At 34.7% G+C, this 19817-nt stretch overlaps 1 protein-coding gene across 50 annotated transcripts in view; it reads right to left on the bottom strand.

Annotated features, from left to right (window-relative positions):
* The window catches only part of nfixb (nuclear factor I/Xb), a 287289-nt gene that overhangs the window by 41819 nt on the left and 225653 nt on the right, over positions 1-19817 (bottom strand). For 26 of the 50 annotated variants that reach the window (XM_073943520.1, XM_073943539.1, XM_073943521.1 and 23 more), the window contains 3 exon segments: positions 11723-11785; positions 4425-4499; positions 2371-2482 (listed from right to left, as the gene is read on the bottom strand). In XM_073943520.1, the coding sequence (XP_073799621.1) occupies positions 2371-2482; positions 4425-4499; positions 11723-11785 (250 nt within the window). 50 annotated transcript variants of the gene reach the window in all.

Genomic DNA, 19817 nt, shown 5'->3' with positions numbered 1-19817 from the left:
TATGCCAAAATATATCAAAACAAGCTAATAAAAACATATATATGTTTTAGAAACATCAAATTCATGAACACTAACAATGCAAACTTATTTGGATATATTTCATTATTGTTTATTTACCTCAAAAATGCTAATGCTACTATCACATAAAAATATAGATATATAGTTCACCCAAAATCATCACTGATTGGAGACTACAGGGTGTCTTAGTAAAGGAAAACACATAAGACAGCACAGCTCAAAGTGAATCAGACTGCAAGAAGTGAATCAGACTTTACAGGAAGGGAATCAGACGACAAGAAATACCTCCGCGGGAGACTGGCATACAACTCCATCTCAGTCCTGCAGCGTTTGAAACATGGCGGAAAGACAAGAGAGAGAAGGGGACAGCAGAAGAGAAAAGGTAAAGAGACAAAAATGATACAGGCAAAGGTGAGAGGAAGAATAGAAGATAGACAGAAATATTTACGTACAAAGAAGAAAGCATGAGGCAGGTGAGTGCCACTAGCATGCATTAAACTACCGACCCAGAGACAGACTTGCTTGTGAAGCTGATTAAGAAATGTCAGAGTCTGTTAGTATAGAGTTAGAGATGGACCCGAGCTTGGGGCATAAATGCCACAGAAATACACCATTTTGTTCTGTAATTCTTAATTGTTTTAACACTTAATATCTAATGTTTTAGCAGATTTTTAAAATGCGGTGACACTTTAGTTTAAGTACAAATTCTCACAATTATTATTAATATATTGGCTGTTTATTTGACTTTATACACTATATATTCTGCATGACCTTATTCTACATCCTTGATGACTTAATAACAAGCAGCAAAATATGAGTTTTTTTGAGGCAAAAGGGACAATTAAATGGTTTGTTAAAGGGATAGTTCACCCCAAAATGAACAATTACTCATTATTTACTCTCCCTTCAAGTATTTCCAAACCTTTATGACTTTTTTCTTATGTCGAACACAAAAGAAGATATTTTGAAGAATGTTAGAAACCGGTAACTATTGACTTCCATACTATAAAAAACTAATACTGCTGTATGGATGTCAGCATTCTGCCACTCCGGTCTTGGTAACTCTTGTTTCGGTGGCCAGACACTAGTCCTGTTATGCCTTGTGTGTTGTGCTCGGCTTGAGTTTTCTCGGGTCGAGCACTCATTTTCTGTCATTGTGTGTTTTGTATGAGTGTTTGGGAGTGATGGTCTGGGCGCGTTCATGATGTGAGCTCTCGTCCTGGTGTTTGTGTTTGTTCTGTATACAGCGTGGTGTTTCATTGCAGCGTCTAGTTTTGGTTGGCACTGGGATGAAACATGCATGTCTTATGTTCTGTTTGTGTTGGTGTTGTTAAAGCACGTGGCCTGGTGTTTACATTTTGGCCATTTGCTTTAGTGTTGTGTTTATGTGAACACATGGTTAATGAGTTCTCTCAATGGCTACATGTTCTAATCCTGTTTTACATGTGCACATGGCTTTTGGTGTTTATTTGTGTCATGTGCTCTCCTGTCTATTGTCTAGTCCAGGGATGGGCAAACTTGATCCTCGAGGGCCGGTATCCCTGCAGAGTTTTGTTCTAACACTAGTCAAACTAGGGTCTAGTCCCACTCTCCTTATTAACCCATTATTAGTTTATTATGTTCCCCTGTTTGTTTTGTTAATTATTACTGTTATATTCTCCTCTTGTCTAATGTCCTGTGCCAGTTCATCGTCATTACTTCCCCTGTGTTCCTGCTCCAGTCCAGTCCAGTCCAGTCCAGCCAAGTTTATTTTCCTATTTGTGTTCTAGTTATGTTTTTTTTTCCCTTGGGGTGGTTTTTGTTTTCCCTTTTTTATTTTAATTATCAATCATAGTTTGTTGCACTTGAGTTCTCGCTCCCTTAGCCTTCCTAAGACCGTGACAATGGAAGTCAATGGTCACTTGTTTCCAACCTTCTTTAAAGTATCTTCTATTGTGTTTGACAGAAAAAAACAACAGATTTGTGACATGCGAAGTGTGAGTAATTGAGTAAAATATCCCTTCAATAGCCAAGAATTGAACCTTAAAATAAAGTATGATCTTTAATCCTTACCCTATATAATTATTCGTATGCAAAGTTATTCAAGATGAATTTTAAATAGGTTAAAAAAACGAGTAAAATGTAAAAATAATTACTTTTTAAAAATGAAAAACAGCAAATAAACTGTGTTAAAGTTTAAACAACTGTAAACACTACCATTGTGTTTTGTTCCCTAAAGATCAGCAATCACTACATTTAACAGAACTAATTAATCAGAGTAACTCTAAAATTTTAGCATGGAAGCTCCCAATTTTTAACAATTTGAATGCACTTGGCGCTCAGAATGAAAAGAGTGTGTGATGTTGTGTGTACCTGGTAGATGGCGTGGACGTAATGGAGCGGCGACCCAGGTTAATGTTGTAGTATCCTGGACTGTCAAGGTCGGCCAGAGAGAAGTTGGGTCCGGTCGCTGTGGCAACTGGTGCTAAATTAGATAAAAACAAAGAGAAGTCAGATTAATAAATCCCATCATGCATCACTATTCACATGACAGCTTTCTTTAATGCCAGATATAAAGTAAAAATCACAGAAACATTGAAGATTCTCAAGTGACATGAGCGCATACAGTAAAAGCATTTTTATTTTTGCTTGCTTTTATTTCTTTATACATTTTTGTTTAATTATAGTACAACAAAAAATTACAAAAATGATATTTATATTGTACATTTCAGATTTCTATTTTAAATAAATGTGAATCTTTATAATCATTAAAGAGTCCTGAAAACAAATGCGTCACAGTTTCCACAAAAAAAATGAGGCAGCAAAACAATATTGATAATAATAAAAACGCATTGACCCTCAAATCAGCATGTTCAATCCACAGTTTTCAGGTTTTTATGAATTTATTTATTTATTTTAAAAAACTGAATGCAGCCTTGTTGAACAGTAGGAGTGGCAACCTTTAGGGAGATCGTGATTGAATCTGATTCAAGAAATCATGATTCAATTTCAAATTGATTCACCAATCTCCAAAATGAGCTTTACAAATTGCTTTTAGTTCAAACAACTCTTTCACTTCCATTTGCAGAACACAAGACAGAAGTGATATATTATATACAGATTATATACAGTAATATTCTGCTGTAATCTATGATGCCATTAATTTTCCACATTTTGTAGTGATTTTTAAGCAATTCCAAACGGTGACCAATAACCACAGCAGCACATCTGTGACAATTCGGGGGTTTCGATTTGTGGCATGGCAGGAATACAAAATAAATACTTTGATTCGTTCATCTTTGCCCAAATAAAATGCAGCATACAGTCATCGATTATTATTTTTCTGTTTTTAGCTCACGTCCAGGCAGGCTTGCACCTTCACCATATAAACTGACAACAGAATTAATTCTGAACAATCGAGAATCGAAGCTACAGTAATTCATTTTTTTCCACAACCATATGACGAGGTCACTATTTTCTGCATGATTCACACTGCAGGACTATCTGGGCTAGTGTTCTTCTGCTGCTTTGTTTACACTGGATGATGGATCAGAGACAGGGGGTTTCACACTGCATGACTTTACAATCGGCAGAATCGTCAACAACTTTGTCTCGGTTCACAAACTACGTCTCAACCAAACACACGCAAGAAGTGACATGGAAACAACGTGAGGTCACGTTGTTGCCTAAATAATAACTAGCCTACATAATGAGATAGAAGCCTTTAGTGGGGTAGAAAATTTACTTATTTTGCTCACCTGGTTATTGAAGAGAATTAGCAATTTCTCTTTAACTTTTTTCTTTTTCAACTCAGTTGTGGTATTGCTCAGATGACACGTCAAACAGACATGGGTGCTCCTGCCAAATATACACTAGTTTTTCCTCCATTTCTTGGGTCCAAAAAGACAGAAAAGTAGCCCTTTTAGCTTCTCCCCCAGCCTCCCGCTGGCCTGCAGATACCCATACTAGTGGATGCTGCTCTCTCATTGGCTGTAGGTAATCGCGGTGTTATTTTCAATCAGAACACATTTCACATGGCATCATTTTGTAGACTCATCAGCGATTTTCTCAGATAATGTCTTTGATAGTTCACACTGTGTGATTGTTACTCACGTGAACGAGCACTGATTTGCCTGTGATTTCAGGCATTTGCCTGCGATTTCTCAAAGCCTGTTGGCGAGTCATTATCAGAGCTAAAATCATGCAGTCTGAACTCGCCATTAGTGAACAGAAGAGATTGTTTACACTTGACCTGCTGTGTGTGTAATACATGAACGCATTTTTAGTTATCTTACTATTTTTATGGTACTTTAGAGTTATGATGATTTATTTTAGCAACAGCAATAATAATAAAAATAATAATAATAATAATAATTTATTCTAATAACGTGGTAACATTTCAGAAAGTCGCTGCTTATGTGGCTTACTCTGTGACACACGGACCAGCTCTGCCACGTTCCACACACCTGACGTCACAAAGCAGTCCTGGAAACTTAAGTGCCCTGCAAAAAAACAGAGAAAGAAAGAAATGAGAAAACACATGATCAACAAATTATGTTGAAAAAAACAAAACAAAAAAAACAATATAGTGCTCAGAACAAATGAGTACAACCCCTCACCAGTGTTGCGGAAAGTTACTTTTGAAAGTAGCGCATTACAATATTGAGTTCCTCTCCTAAAAAGTAACTAGTTGCGTTACTTGGTTACATTATATGGTAAGTAATGACTAGGGCCAGACAGAATCTGCAGACATTTTCTGCCATTTCTGAAGAGAATTTTGTAAAATATCTCCAGATTTATGCAGAATGATTTTGGGAGTATCGTAAGTAAAAACTTAATATATGACATAAAAACATAATAGCTTTTTAACTTTTATTTAAAGTTTACAATGCAAATCCATCTAAATCCACTTATTTGGTAAACAAAGCAAGTCTATCATATGATACAGGTATACCAACTAAAAGACAGAAAATATTACTTTACAAAATGTACTGTAAATAAATCATATAAATATGTTACGGCTCAGTATCTGTGCCAGTGTTTGTTTGTTTTTTGTTTTTTTCTCACCCTCCTTCTCTACCTATCAAGTTTCTTTAGGTCCGCCCAGCTCATCTACCTATTGGATAAGCAAGATGCCAGTCATCATTACCATTTGCGATGACATCATCATTGTCCAATCACAAGCAGACTTCCCCACTTTAAAAGGAAGCCGGTGCAGTCGAAAGCTGGCTTGCTTTTTGCTTGTACACTGTTGTGTGTTTGCTATGTTGGTTGACTGTGTGTTTTGCTGGATGGCTGGATTATGTGATAGTTTCTTGTGCTATGTGTGTTATAATCATTTGTGCTTAAATCGATTTTCTCTCTGATTACCAGATATACGACATCAATGGGATTCGAGGAACAGGGTAGATGTCACGTGACCTACATGTTGCTACACATAGGAGATACCAATGTATTATACACACTAGTTTAGAAGTGTGCGCCACTAATTCTAAGTTTTGTTTACGTTTGTGTTTAGAAGTGTAGTTTAGATAGGGCGTGAAAACGCTGAAGACTTTTCTTTTTCTTTCTTTTATTAGATAGTATAGAGATTGTGGGTTGTAGTTTGAGTTGTGTTTGTTATATTATTTTCTTTTCTTTGGCGCCACTTTTGTTCCTCCTCCCCTTTATTACAACCATTTATTTATTCTTGTTTTCTTTATTTTGTATATACTGTGTTTATCATTTATCCACTTTGTAAAATAAACACTTATTTTGGCATAATTTGGTTGTTTGTCTGCTCAATTGCCACCACCATTCATAAAAGGGTCATAATTTTTAAATGTTGCATTAACTCTAGCGTTTCCATCTTAAATAACCGTATCATGAATATTTTCATATTAGTCAATAATATTACTGAAATTAGTTTAAAAACTGAATAAATACAAATTTACACAAGTAAATAAAGAGACTCAGTGATGGGCTAAAAATCTGCGGATTTCTCTGCGCAGATTCAGATGGGCCGATGAGTTACTTTACTTTTAAAGTACTTTTGCATTGCTTTTTCTTACCAGGCTAAGGCTTGATCTCTTTCAGATATTGCAGGTTTCTTTTTTTTAAATAGAGGAGCTCTGCAATGAGTAATATAACCTACACCTTTATTTACCTTAAAAAACACATCGAAAACTAATAATGTGGGATAATGCTATCTTCTGAGAGCTTCCTGAGCCCAGAGCTCTACATGCCCATAGATCAATGAAGGTTTAAAGCAATGTGTTTGCTGCTTTTTGTCGTATTAGTGAAGTACAAACCATTTTCACGTACAATTCCTTTTCTTCCATGTGTTCAAAATAATTAACGTATTATTATTTTTAAATTTACTTTTTAAAAGCGAATTATTGAAACAAAAAAGTAACTCGAGTTACATTTTTTAAAAGGCAACTCAAATATTACCTAATTTTTAAAGTAATGCATTACTCGTTACTTAGAAAAGCAATATTATTATGTAACTTGCATTACTGTAATGCGTTACCCCAACACTTCCCCTCACAGATCTCTCTTTTAAATTCATATTTATTATACAGTAGGATGGTTTGCAATAATACATTTGTGCATATACATTAGATTAGTCAGCAGCGAAGCCAAAACTACAACTTCATTTACCTATTTATTGCCACATCAGCAACTTCAATATGCATAAAACCATTGCATGATAAAAATAACTTCATATTTCAATAATGGAATTTTTATATATATAAAATATATATATATATATATATATATATATATATATATATATATATATATATATATATATATATATATATATATATATATATATATATATATATTTTAACTAATCTAACAAAACAAAATATTAATGTTAAAATGAATTAATATTAAATAAAATTTTAATACACTGCCACTTTTGCTAGTTGACAAAACTGAAATTTACATAGTATGATGATGGTCTTATTTTGACTAAGCACAGCTATGAAGCAGAAAGTAGGGATAAAGAGTAAGGGAGGTAAGACTACATTAATTCTCGGTCTTCAGTCGGGTGTAAGATAAATAGATATGCTATAAAACATTGTTTTTTTAATTTAATATACAGTTGAATTCAGAATTATTAACCCCCGTTTATTTAATCCCCAATTTTTGTTTAACGGATTTTTATTTGTTATAAGATTTTTTCCAACACATTTCTAACATAATAGTTTTAATAACTCATTTCTTATAACTGATTTATTTTATCTTTGCCATGATGACAGTAAATAATATTTGACTAGAAACTTCTATACAGCTTAAAGTGACATTTAAAGGTTTAACCAGGTTAATTAGGCAGGTTAGGGTAATTAGGCACTTTATTGTATAATATTGGGTTGTTCAATAGACTATCGAAAAAAATATAGAGCTTAAAGGGAGCTTATTTATGCAAAATATTTCTCAAGTGATCTTAGCATCTTAGCATATCACTCCAGTTTTGTCTTTACATTGTTATTTAGGATTGACTTCTGGTATTTATTTATAATAATAATAATAATAATAATAATAATAATAATAATAATAATTTTATTTATAATAAATATAAAGATTTTTAATAATTCCAATTCTGGTTTTGTCCATATTTTACCCAAAGTTGGGGCAAAACAACAATCATTTTTTTAAACGTACATGATTAATGGACCTTTTTATACAAACTAGATGTAACCTAGCAACTATTTATAAGCTTGAAGGGGGGGCATATATGGGATGGTTAGCTCATGGTGGTTGCCATTCAAACTAGAACCGCTACTTTAAACACAGATGAGTGATTCAGCATGTACAATTAATAATGTTAAAGAGGGCTAATATGTACTAATTAGATTAGAAACCTTACCATTTTGTGAGTGAGTACATATTCTGTGCTTCTGAATGGCTGTATTTAAATTTCTGTCGTGTTTCGTCCGGTGCAAACAGCCAAATTGCTTATCGCTGTGTATCTCGTCATGAAGTGTGTTGTTAGGACACGAGGTTACAATGTAACCCGATCATCTGATGTTTATGTTTGTAATATTTAAATCATTTGTTAAATAATAACCTCATGTGGAACTGAATCTGTCTCATTTCGGAGTCTGCTACTGTCCACCAGAAGTCGTATTTCAGTCACGGACGCATGCTTTAAGAGCCTTTCTGAATGACTGAATGAAATTTGCGGTTTTTCATCAAGGCAACCCGGGGTGCTGAAATATAATTAGCTAAACTGGCATTGGACAGGTAAAAATTACCAAAACAAACACAGCGTTCCGGCATGGAGAAAACAGTTTCAAAGCAGAATGTCTGACTTCAGAATTGTTTCTCAGATAAACAAGTATGTTTACCTGGCAGGTTTCTTAAATATCTGCAAACATATTATGGTATTTTTATGCTTTAGAAGAGTCAAAAACATACAAACAGCACCTTTAAATGTTAAATGTCTATGCCTAAAGATGTTCGGTGACCAAACTCTTATTTTAACAAATATAACAGTTTAATAAATCTGATTTGTGTAAAGGCACCAAACATGATTGTCAAAAATGCATACAAATGTTCCTTTTCAAATGGTTTGGGCATCCTCATTCATGCTGAGCACTCTATTTACTCATCTGCACCTGTCAAACACACGCACACACACAAAATAAACTGGGCTCGATTGTCATAAAAAGGCCGGGAGCATATAATTACAGCCATCGACTGGCATATGCTCTCGTCTCGCAGGAATAACTGGCTACCCTGTACTTATGGTTAAACTCCAACCCGGTGCTCCAATCTCAGCTTAAACTTAATGAGGACACTAAAAATGCTTTATGTCACAGTTAAGAGTGTGTGCTCAGCTGAAGTGTGTGTGTGAGACGCTGAATACAAATATACATACTTTTTTCGCCGTGCATATGGGCTTTCAATATGTACTTTTGTGTGTGTGGGCAAAACGGGTGAATGAGCCATGCTTCCACACCCATCTGTGCTGGCTGAGGTCAGCATGTGTGTGTGGGTTAACCGCAGCGAGGCCGGCGCATGAGCTCAGTGTCGCCCGCGCCGCAGCCATGTGGTTCCCATCAGCCAATCAGAGAGTGATTAATGAGCGTTCCGCCATTCACCGTCACAGCCGGCCTAGCAACACTTTACTATAATAAACTCAGATGGAAATGGCTTTCTTTTTTTTTTAGCATTTCGAGCAAGAATCAGGAGTGTGTGTGTGTGTGACATTGTTAATGTAAATAGATCTTGCTTATGCTATCAAACGGCCCGTATTTGCATGCACAGATTGATCCGCTGACTGGCAGGCGGAGTGGAAAACAGTGTGTGAGATTCCATCAGGCCGTTTCGAACACTCACACTTGTTTTTTATATTGAGTTCAGATGAGTTGTGCTACTTGAAAAAGTTTACTCGTTATTTACTAGTGCATCCAAAACCTGGAGTTTCTTTATTCTGTTGAACACACACAAAACAAAAAATAATAATTTAAAGAAAACTGAAAACCGGTAACCATTGACTTCCATAATGGGAAAAACAAAAGGAATTAGAAATGGTCACAAGTTTTCAGCATTCTTCAAAGTATCTTCTTTTGTGTTCAACAGAAGAAAGAAACTTAAACAGGTTTGGAATGAATAAAGGATGAGTAAATAATGACCAAATTTTGAGTTTAAGTGTACTGTCCCTTTAACCCAGTGCTCACCAAACTTGTTCCTGGAGGGCCGGTGTCCTGCAGATTTTAGCTCCAACCCTAATCAAACACACCTGAACAAGCTAATCAAGGTCTTACTGGGTATACTTGAAACATCCAGACAGGTGTGTTGAGGCAAGATGGAGCTAAACCCTGCAGGGACACCGGCCCTCCAGGACCAGGATTGGTGACCCCTGCTTTAACCCTTTATAAGGCATACACTGGAATAAATCCTGGAGTGTTATTGGTATTTATTAAGGTAGTGGATGGGTTTGGGTATCATCTAGAATTAGCAATGTAGAATAAGATCATGCAGAAAGTGTACTTTACCAATATATTAATAATAGGCGGCTGTAACCATTGACTTCCAATATAAGAAAAACAAATGGATGTCAATGGTTACAGGTTTTCAGCGTTCTTCAAAATATCTTCTTTTGTGTTCAACATGAAGAAAGAAAGTCAAAAAAGTTTTGAATAAATAAAATAATGACCCAGCTTTGAGTTTTTGGGAGAACTCTGCTTTTAATCCTTTATAGGGCACTCATTGGAAAGAGTGTTATTGTGTGTTATTAAAAGATTGTTGAGGTTTTATGACTTCGGAAAATATATATTGCTTCTAATTGTTTGTACAGAATCTGAAGAAACCGATTTTGGGAAAATCGAAAAAAATAGTTTGGTAGAGTTTTCATATTAAGAACTAATTTGCTCACACTTTATTTTAAGGTACAATTATCCCTATTAACAAACCATCAACTAAGACTTGCCTCAATTAACTGGTAATTTGCTGCCTACTAATATTGACTAAGGTAGTAGTTGGGTTATAAGAAAAAGAAATGGAAGTCAATGGTTACAGGTTTTCTTCAAAATATCTTCATTTGTGTTCAACAGCAGAAAGAAAGTAATACAGGTTAGGAACAAATAAATATGAGTAAATGATGACAACTGACAATGAGTTTTTGGGAGAAATGAACATTTAAGCCTTTATAGGGCGCTCGTTGTAAAAAAAAAAAAAAACTGGAGTGTTATTGTGTGCTAAGACTATTGACGTTTTATGACTGAAAAATATATACTGCAATCAGTGTCAATGAAATTACTACTGTATATATGTTTATTCACCTGATAAATGAGCTTCTAATAGCTTGTACAGAATTTGGAGAAACCGATTTTGGGATAATCAAAACAAGTAGTTTGGTAGAGCTTTCATATTAAGATCTATTTTGGTCACACTTTATTTTAAGGTACAATTATCACTATAAACAATCCAATAACTATGACTTGCCTTAATGAATTGCTAATTTGCTGCTTATTAATATTTATTAAGGTAGTAGTTGTGTGTGGGCAAAATATATTTACAAAAGGGAATATATTAATAATAGGTGGGTAATACGTCACTAGTTAGTAGTGAGAATTGGCACTTAAACGAATGTGTTACTCTGTTTTAATTCTGGCCTGGATAAACTTAAAGTAAAATCAAAAAATGAACTAATGTGGCATTATTTTGAACAAAATCTTGGCAAAAATGTTGTTTGCAGCTCTTTTTTCATAATTTTAAGCAGCTTACCCACACTAAAATTAAACTTGGCTTGTTCGCAAACATTATACTATGAAACACCTTTTTTGCAGTAAATAAGCATACAAATGAACTGTACTGGGGCCTTTAGAAACAATATTCAAAAATATTGTTTCAATTTTTACTCAAATATTAAATTTCTCAGCATTTATTTTCTCTCAAGTGGTTTCAAACCTTTATGAGTTTCTTTCTTCTGTTAAACACGAAAGAAGATATTTTGAAGAAAGTTAAACCATTTCAGATGTCCATAGCAGGAAAAACAAACGCTATGGAAGTCAATGATTGCAGGTTTCCAACATTCTTCAAAGTATCTTCTTTTGTGTTCAAAAGCCAAAAGAAACAAATATTATTAGTCAAACAGGTTTGAAACAAGTAAAGTGAGAGTAAATGATGATAGAATTTTCAGTTTTGAGTGAACTATCCCTTTAAGCTCCCGTGTTGAATAGTGTTTAGATGTTTGTGTGTGTGAGATTTTCATTGATTTAAAACCCACCATTGGGCGGAGGCTTGATGTCTGCTTCTCCTTGCTGGTTGGAGTTATCCGATTGTCCAGATTCTGCAGAGCCGAGAGGAAAAAGAGAGAGAGAAAGAGAGCAAATTAAACATAGGAGGGCTGGGTTCAGTCCAAAGGTGCCTGAATCAATTAGCAGATGTAGAACATTCGCAATATTCTCTGCCAGCACATTTTCAATGTAGCGCTGAGACGACACAGCTAGAAATGAGACATGCAAAATGTGCTCCAGTTCTGGATCATTTACATCATATTCAGGCAAAATCTGGACCTTTATCCATGAAGTCTGCTGTTCTGTCTTATTGTTAGTTAGAATTTACCTTGTTAAACGCTTGTGTTCAAAAGCTTGGGGTCATTTTTTACCGTTTCTGTAAATCTCCTAAGCTCATTTAGGCTGAAGAAAAGACTGTATTATTGTCAAATATTTTTATGATTTAAAATAACTTGTCAACTTGAATATATTTTAAGTGATGCCATTTATTTAGTGATGCAAGGCTGAATATTTAGCAAGTCACATGATGCTATTATAACACAGTATGATAATTTGCTGCTCAAGAGACATTGCAAACTATTTTTAAGAATAAAAACATTGTGCGGCTTAATCATCTTTGTGGAAACCATAATACATTTTATTTCCGAATTCTTTGATTAATGAACATTTAAAACAACAGCAATTATCCCTTTTATTCAAGAAACCTTAGAAAAGTAGTGTATATTACGTTTGTTAAAACACATTATAACTACTTTTTGTTTTGTTTATAGTTAGAGAACTGTACACATCAAACTACATGGATTTTAAAAGCTAGTATTGCTTATGTCAATAAATAGAGATTATGTTCTAATATTTTATTTACACAAACAACCATTTTCAACCATGAAATACAACTCTTTAAGTCAGACAACAGACCTCAGGAGTGGTAAAAAAACAAAATAAAAAACACCAACTTCACTTGGTCAGTCATTCTATTTGTAAGTAAAAACACAAACGAAACAATGAACACTATTGTCTGATATTAAACTTCACATTGTGCTGCTAATCTGAAATCGAGTCCATAAATTTGCAAAACATACATCCTGGTGAAACCCAACTATGCCATACAGCTCATGAGATGCAGACAAAAGCTGCTGCCCAGCCATAGAGTTGTTTGGAAAATGTCCTCTTAGGGTTTTTATATTAGAAAATATATAAATCAAACTGATTTTGAAAGCTAGTATTGCTTAATAAACAGAGATTATGTTCTAATATTTTATATACACACAAAACAATTTTTAACCCTGAAATACAACCCTTTAGTCTGACAACAGACTTCAGGAGCGATAAAAACAAATCATTTACAACAACTAGACTTGCTCAGTCATTTTTAATTATCCATTTGTGAGTAAAAACACAACTGAAACAATGGACACACACTAATGTCTCATTTTAAGCTTAACCTTGTGCTGCTAATCTGAAATCGAGTCCATAAATCTGCACAACATACATCTTGGTGAAACCCAACTCTGCCATACAGCTCATGAGATGCAGACAAAAGCTGGTGCGCAGCCATAGAGTTGTATGGAAAATGTCTTCTTAGGGTTTTTATCTTAGAAAATATGTAAATCAAACTGATTTTGAAAAGCTAGTATTGCTTAGATCAATACATAAAGGATAAATTCTAATATTTTATATACACACAAAACCATTTTTAATCATTAAATACAATATAATAGTCTGACAACAGACTTCAGGAGTGATAAAAACAAAAAAATTCGACAACTAGACTTGGTCAGTCTTCATTTTTTTCTCCATTTGTACGTAAAAACACAAACGAAACAAAGGAAACACACTATTGTCCGATTTTTAGCTTTAAATTGTGCTGCTAATCTAAAATCTAGTCCATAAATCTGCAAAATATACATCCTGGTGAAACCCAACTCTGCCATACAGCTCATGAGATGCAGACAAAAGCTGGTGTGCAGCCATCAGATTGTTTGGACAATGTCTCCGTAGGCTTTTTATCTTAGAAAGTATAGTGATCTTGGAGCGAGACCAGACCCCTGCGGCTGTTTGAATTGGCCGAGACTTGCTTTAACCTCTTTTTTCTATATGCACCGAGGTTTCGGCTAACTATAGCCCTTCAGAAGGACGTCACATAGTTAGTTTGGCCTTTACGTCAGTCTGAACAGTGAGAAATATTTCAGCCCATCATACAGCATGGTTTTAGTGCAGTTCTGGGTGGTCAAGTCCAACAGAGATATGGAGATATGGCTCAAAGATGACTGGAGAATAGCAGTAGCGATGCTTAGCTTTAGCACGCAACCCTAATTATGTGCATCAACAGAACGTGGCTTTAAAACCAACGCTGTATATTTTGAAGAGACAAAAAAGAAACAACAAATGCGACAGCCTCTTCTTTTTTCTCTCTCGCACCCCCTCGTCCGCTTGCTGCTGTTGTTGTATGGAGTCCTGGCAGCCATCTTAGCGCTTGGCAGCCATCTTAGCATTGGCGGTACCAGAGCATTCCAGCTAGCTTACAAAAGCACCCACACACAGACACACTCCTCTCACAGAGAGAAAAACCTCTCCACCAACACGCGATACGCTAAAAGCCTCGCAAATGAAGGTTATTTTCAGCTACTTGTGCTAAATGCTAATTGAGGGGGGAGAATATGGACTGTCGGCGCTTTTTGTTCGCAGAATCACATTGTGGCCTATACTGTGAGGTGTGACTGCTGGTTAGTTAGCATTTTCCTGTTTCTAATGTTATATTTGCACATAAAAAACTTTAGGAAATGGCTTTGATCAACTCAGTGTTTACACAATCTACTTTGGTAGTAAAATGATGGTAGTGTAATATTTCATAATAATAATAGCTCCACATCAGCCTGAAAATATAATTATGTAGGAAAATATCTTTAAATAAATATGCTACTATGATGCCATGTCCCAAATTCACAACAACACTATAATACTGCCATAGTAAATTGTTGAATAAATGATGCGCAATACACAGTATATATGGTTAGTTAATATTTGAAGTAGTAGATTAACAACTTATCAAAGTTTTACTAACATCCTAACAACAACAATTCTTGTTCCAGGACATTTTATAGAACTGAAAGTTTGACTACTGTATATATACACATACATGCATACACTGTATACACACAAATTAAACAAAATAAATACATGTTCCATGTATTATAGTGTTTTCATGATTATACCAATGTCAATTACATTTAATATTGCATTGCAATATATCAATTATATGTAATATTGCACTGTAATACACTAATTATATGTAATCTTGTACTGATATATACTAATTATTATATCTAATATTTCCTTGCAATATACCAATTATATGTAATATTGAATTGTAATATACCAATTAAATGTAATATTGTATTGTAATATACTATTTATAAGTAATATTGCCTTGCAATATAACAATTATATGTAATATTCCATCGTAATACACCAATTATATGTAATATTGTATTGTAATATACTAATTATTTCTAATATTGCCTTCCAATATACCAATTATATGTAATATTGCTTTGTAATACACCAATTATATGTAATATTGTACTGATATATACTAATTATATCAAATATTGCCTTGCAATATACCAATGATATGTAATATTGCAATGTAATTTACCAATTAAATGTAATATTGCATTGTAATATACCAATTATATGTAATATTACATTGTAATATGCCAATTATATGTAATATTGCATTGTAATATACCAATTATATGCAATATTGCATTGTTATATACCAATTATTTGTAATATTGCATTGTTATATACCAATTATTTGTAATATTGTATTGTAATATACTAATTATATGTAATATTGCCTTGCAATAAACCAATTATATGTAATATTCCATCGTAATACACCAATTATATGTAATATTTTATTTTAATATACTAATTATTTCTAATATTGCCTTGCAATATACCAATTATATATAATATTGCATTGTAATATACCAATTATATGTAATATTGCATTGTAATATACCAATTATATGTAATATTGCATTGTAATATACCAATTATATGCAATAATGGGTATCTGTCATCTATAAGACTGTCCATTGGACAAATTATTCCCTCTATCTTAAGTGCTGCAATTTGGCAATCTCGGCCTCTATTGCTTACCGCCCCCTTGTGGTGTGGAAGTATGAGTTCAGCTTAGGGAGATGTCTCGGATGACCTCCAATCCAATTACATGGCACATTAGTGCAGCTCACTATGCAGAACTGGACGCGAGTGAATGCGAGAGGCCGCGCTATTGGGCACGGACAAAGCGCAGATGAGCAGGGGGCCAGATCATCAAAACTCAAACACACAAAGGAAAGACTGTCCATTATTAGAGCACAGACTCCAGCCTATGGAGTCCAATCAACACTGTTATCAGCATGCAGCCACACACACAGACACACACACACACACACACACACACATCCAACAATGTTCTTGCTAATCCTTATCTTCCCAGCACACACAGTCAAAGGACCCAGAACACGCAATGCCAAAGATACTGGGATGCACACACACACACACACACACACACACACACACACACACACACACACACACTGTGGCTGTGGGGTTTTTACATTACAAATGTGTCTTTACAATGGTAAAATAGTTCCTCAGTAAGTTTTAAATGGAAAGCGATTGTTTGACAGGGCGTTAAAATTTATTACCTTCCCTAAACGGCAAACGTTGATCGTCCACACATCCGTTTCTTAAAAGACAACGTATAATTGAGTGATTTAGCATGCACAAACTCTTAAATGACTGCACTTGTTAGAGCATTCTGTCTTATTATAGTTACACTAAATGAGTTTGACCTATAGGAACGCTGAGAGATTTTTGATAAGGCATTTTTTTAGCGAATTGAATAAACTTTGAATATTTCGATGAGAAAAGAAAAAAAACTTTTATTTAGTATTAATTTTCTACGTAATGAGATTTTAATTCAAGTCAATTTGTTGCTTTTGGAGGATGTTCATTTACAATCTTATAACAACCTCCAAACTCCAACTAAAGGCAGCCTTTGATACTATGCTTTAGGGCAGGGGTCACCAGTCTCGGTCCTGGAGGGCCGGTGTCCCGGCAGGGTTTAGCTCCAACTTGCCTCAACACACCTGCTTGGACGTAAGACCTTGATTAGCTTGTTCAGGTGGGTTTGATTACGGTTGGAGCTAAAATCTGCCCACTGGCCCTCAAGGAACAAGTTTGGTGACCACTGCTTTAGGGCTTAACAATATATCGTATCAACATCGATATTGCAATGTGTGCATTCGGAATATTCACATCGTAACATTTGCAATGTGAAGTTGGGATTATTATAGTTAATCAGCTATGAAGAATGTACAGTGTTTACATTTTGATTATACAATAATAGGGGCAGGACAAAATAGCAATATGCATGAAGCAGTGCTTCTCGTAATGGCGAATCGAACATATATTAACGCAAAATTTTTTTTTTAAGATTTATTTTTGGCCTTTTTTTTTGCCTTTATTAGATAGGACTGTATTGAGACAGGAAGCGAAGTGGGAGAGAGAGAGAGGGGTAGGGTAGGAAAATGTCCTCGAGCCGAGATTCGAAACCACGACGCCCTGATGTGCTATTGCACCATATGTCGGCACGCTACCAATTCTAAAGGTTATTGCACACTGAATCTGAAATTTTTGTCTGTACATTTTGCACGTTAAAAAATAAATTCGGCCTCACGTTGTCAGTCGTATTGTCTCAGAAATTTTTGTCCATCATAAAAAAAATCTAACCCAGTTCGAATTTGTACACTTTTCGCATCTGAAAAAAAATCGCTTTAAGAGGTGTTTTGATACTTCAGATGTAACTGCTCATAGATGTTATAATAAAAAGCTTGACGCCTCATGGTCCGCTTTCAATTCATTGCTTCGACACGTCAACGTGGCCGCCATCCATCATAATGTCTACAGGTACTGCCAGTCTCTGTTCAGGATTTGTTTAAGTAAACTTTGCATTTCGGGATAATCATAGCGCAGCTTCTCGTAATTGTGGACTGGACGTATATCAATGTTGCAATTCTAAAGGGTTATTGCCAACTGAATCCAAAATCCATCCGTACATGTTGCACAGTAAAATATAAATTCGACCTCACTTTGTGTGCATTTCGGGTTAATCAGCACAGATCTTTATTAATGAGCTGAACTCTCCTGTCTCTGTCTTGGATGAACACTATGTAGCCTATTTCTCTTTCCTTTTCTTTGTAGAAGAGAGGAGAACAAAGTTTCCCTGCTTAAATTGAGTCCGAAATGTATAGCGTGTTCTCGTAATGCGTTAACATTACACATTGGACTCGGTGTGCAAAGTTTGTTTACATGATGAATTTTTCGCATATGAATACGAAAAAAAACACACAGGAAAATTTTAGTCTTGAGTGTGGAACGACCTTAAGAAATATATACGCTTTTTTATATACACTTTTCCCTCTTCATTTACAAATATCATAATATATTGTTGATGACTTTCTTGTGATATATCGATGATATCGGGATCTATTCTTACTGGGGGCAAAATATCGTGATAATATTGTATCGTTATACTGAACCTGAATACTTTACTTATTTAATACTTTATCCTTGCTCTATCTTATTTATTTAATCTTTCAATTTCTTTGATTTACTCGTCTACAAGATTTTTCCAATGATGATGATTTTATTCCAAACAGAGCTATTCGAGTCATCTGCTGAAATTGTATTCTTATTGCAATATAATATCGCAGCACAATAAAATATCGCAATGTTAGATTTTTCCAATATCGTGCAGCCCTACTGTGCTTATATAGTAAAAGTATGAATATTTAAGCTTTTAGATCCTTAGTAAATCATTGAAAGTACTAACTTATAGGGGAAAAGTTCAGAAATTAATACTTATATGTTGCAAGGATGCATTAAATTGAACAAACATGTCTTTAAAGACATTTATAGGGCCCTATCATACACCTGGCGAAACAAGGCCTAAGACGAGTAGTGTGATGTGTTGCTATTTTCTGACCAGCGCAAGCTTAATTTTCTCACTTTGAGCCACATTGTTTAAACAGCAAATACATTTGCGCCACTTTATGGACTCATAGATGTTCAGGTCTAAAATAGATGTGTTTTAAGGGGCATTGTTGGTGTGTTGCTAATTTGAGAAACAGCAATCCAGCACATATCACGTTAGTTGTGCGCCTTAAATGCGTACACATTGCTAAATACACACAGCACATATAGCAATATAAAAATATCTTTACATGTGAAAAAGAATTAAAGGATTTTTAAAAATTATTATTTTCTACATAAATATAAACCACTGCCTCCATGCCTTCTTCTTATTCACGACAATTTGCTTTTGTAAAATGTTATTGTTATCATTAGTATTATTTATTAAATGCCTATTTATATTTGTTTTATTAAAAACAAGCTTAAATTTTGAACCATATGGGGCATAGGATTAAGTTTGGTTATAACTCAGTTTTTTGACCACACTTCGTTGTTATTGTTCATTTATTTAATTGCTGGAAATTAGAACTGAATTTAGAAATGGTTTTGAAACAAATCATGCGCTTAACAAATGAAATTAAATACATTGGGTAAAGGATGTCTTCAGTGCAGTGAGTTTCCAACGTTTCCTTATCCATGAAAGTAAAGGAGTAAAAGAGAAAGTAAAGAGGCTGAATGGAGGAGGCTCGTTCTTTATCCTCACACTGCAGATGGTTTGTTTGACTGTTTTCTCGCTAGTGAAGCATTCTGTTTATCCACTTACAATGTCCGCCATGTAAATGGCAAATGTACCCTGGCACGACGTAACTGACTCTTATAGGGAATGTGAGATGAGGCTCTGATTGGTTTATTGCAGGTTATGCTCAAAACACACCCATAACTCATTAAAATAATAAGCACAACCCTGTTACACCATGCACTTGGGAGCGTATTTTCCATCCTTAAATTAGCAAAAGTCAATTTGAACATGCCCTTAGTGCTTTTGCACCATGCGCTTTAGACTTTGCACCTAGATCATTAAAATAGAGACCATAATGT

Source organism: Danio rerio, chromosome 3, assembly GCF_049306965.1.
Source record: "Danio rerio strain Tuebingen ecotype United States chromosome 3, GRCz12tu, whole genome shotgun sequence".
In the NCBI taxonomy this organism is placed as follows: Eukaryota; Metazoa; Chordata; class Actinopteri; order Cypriniformes; family Danionidae; genus Danio; species Danio rerio.
This window is presented reverse-complemented; position numbering and strand designations above follow the sequence as displayed.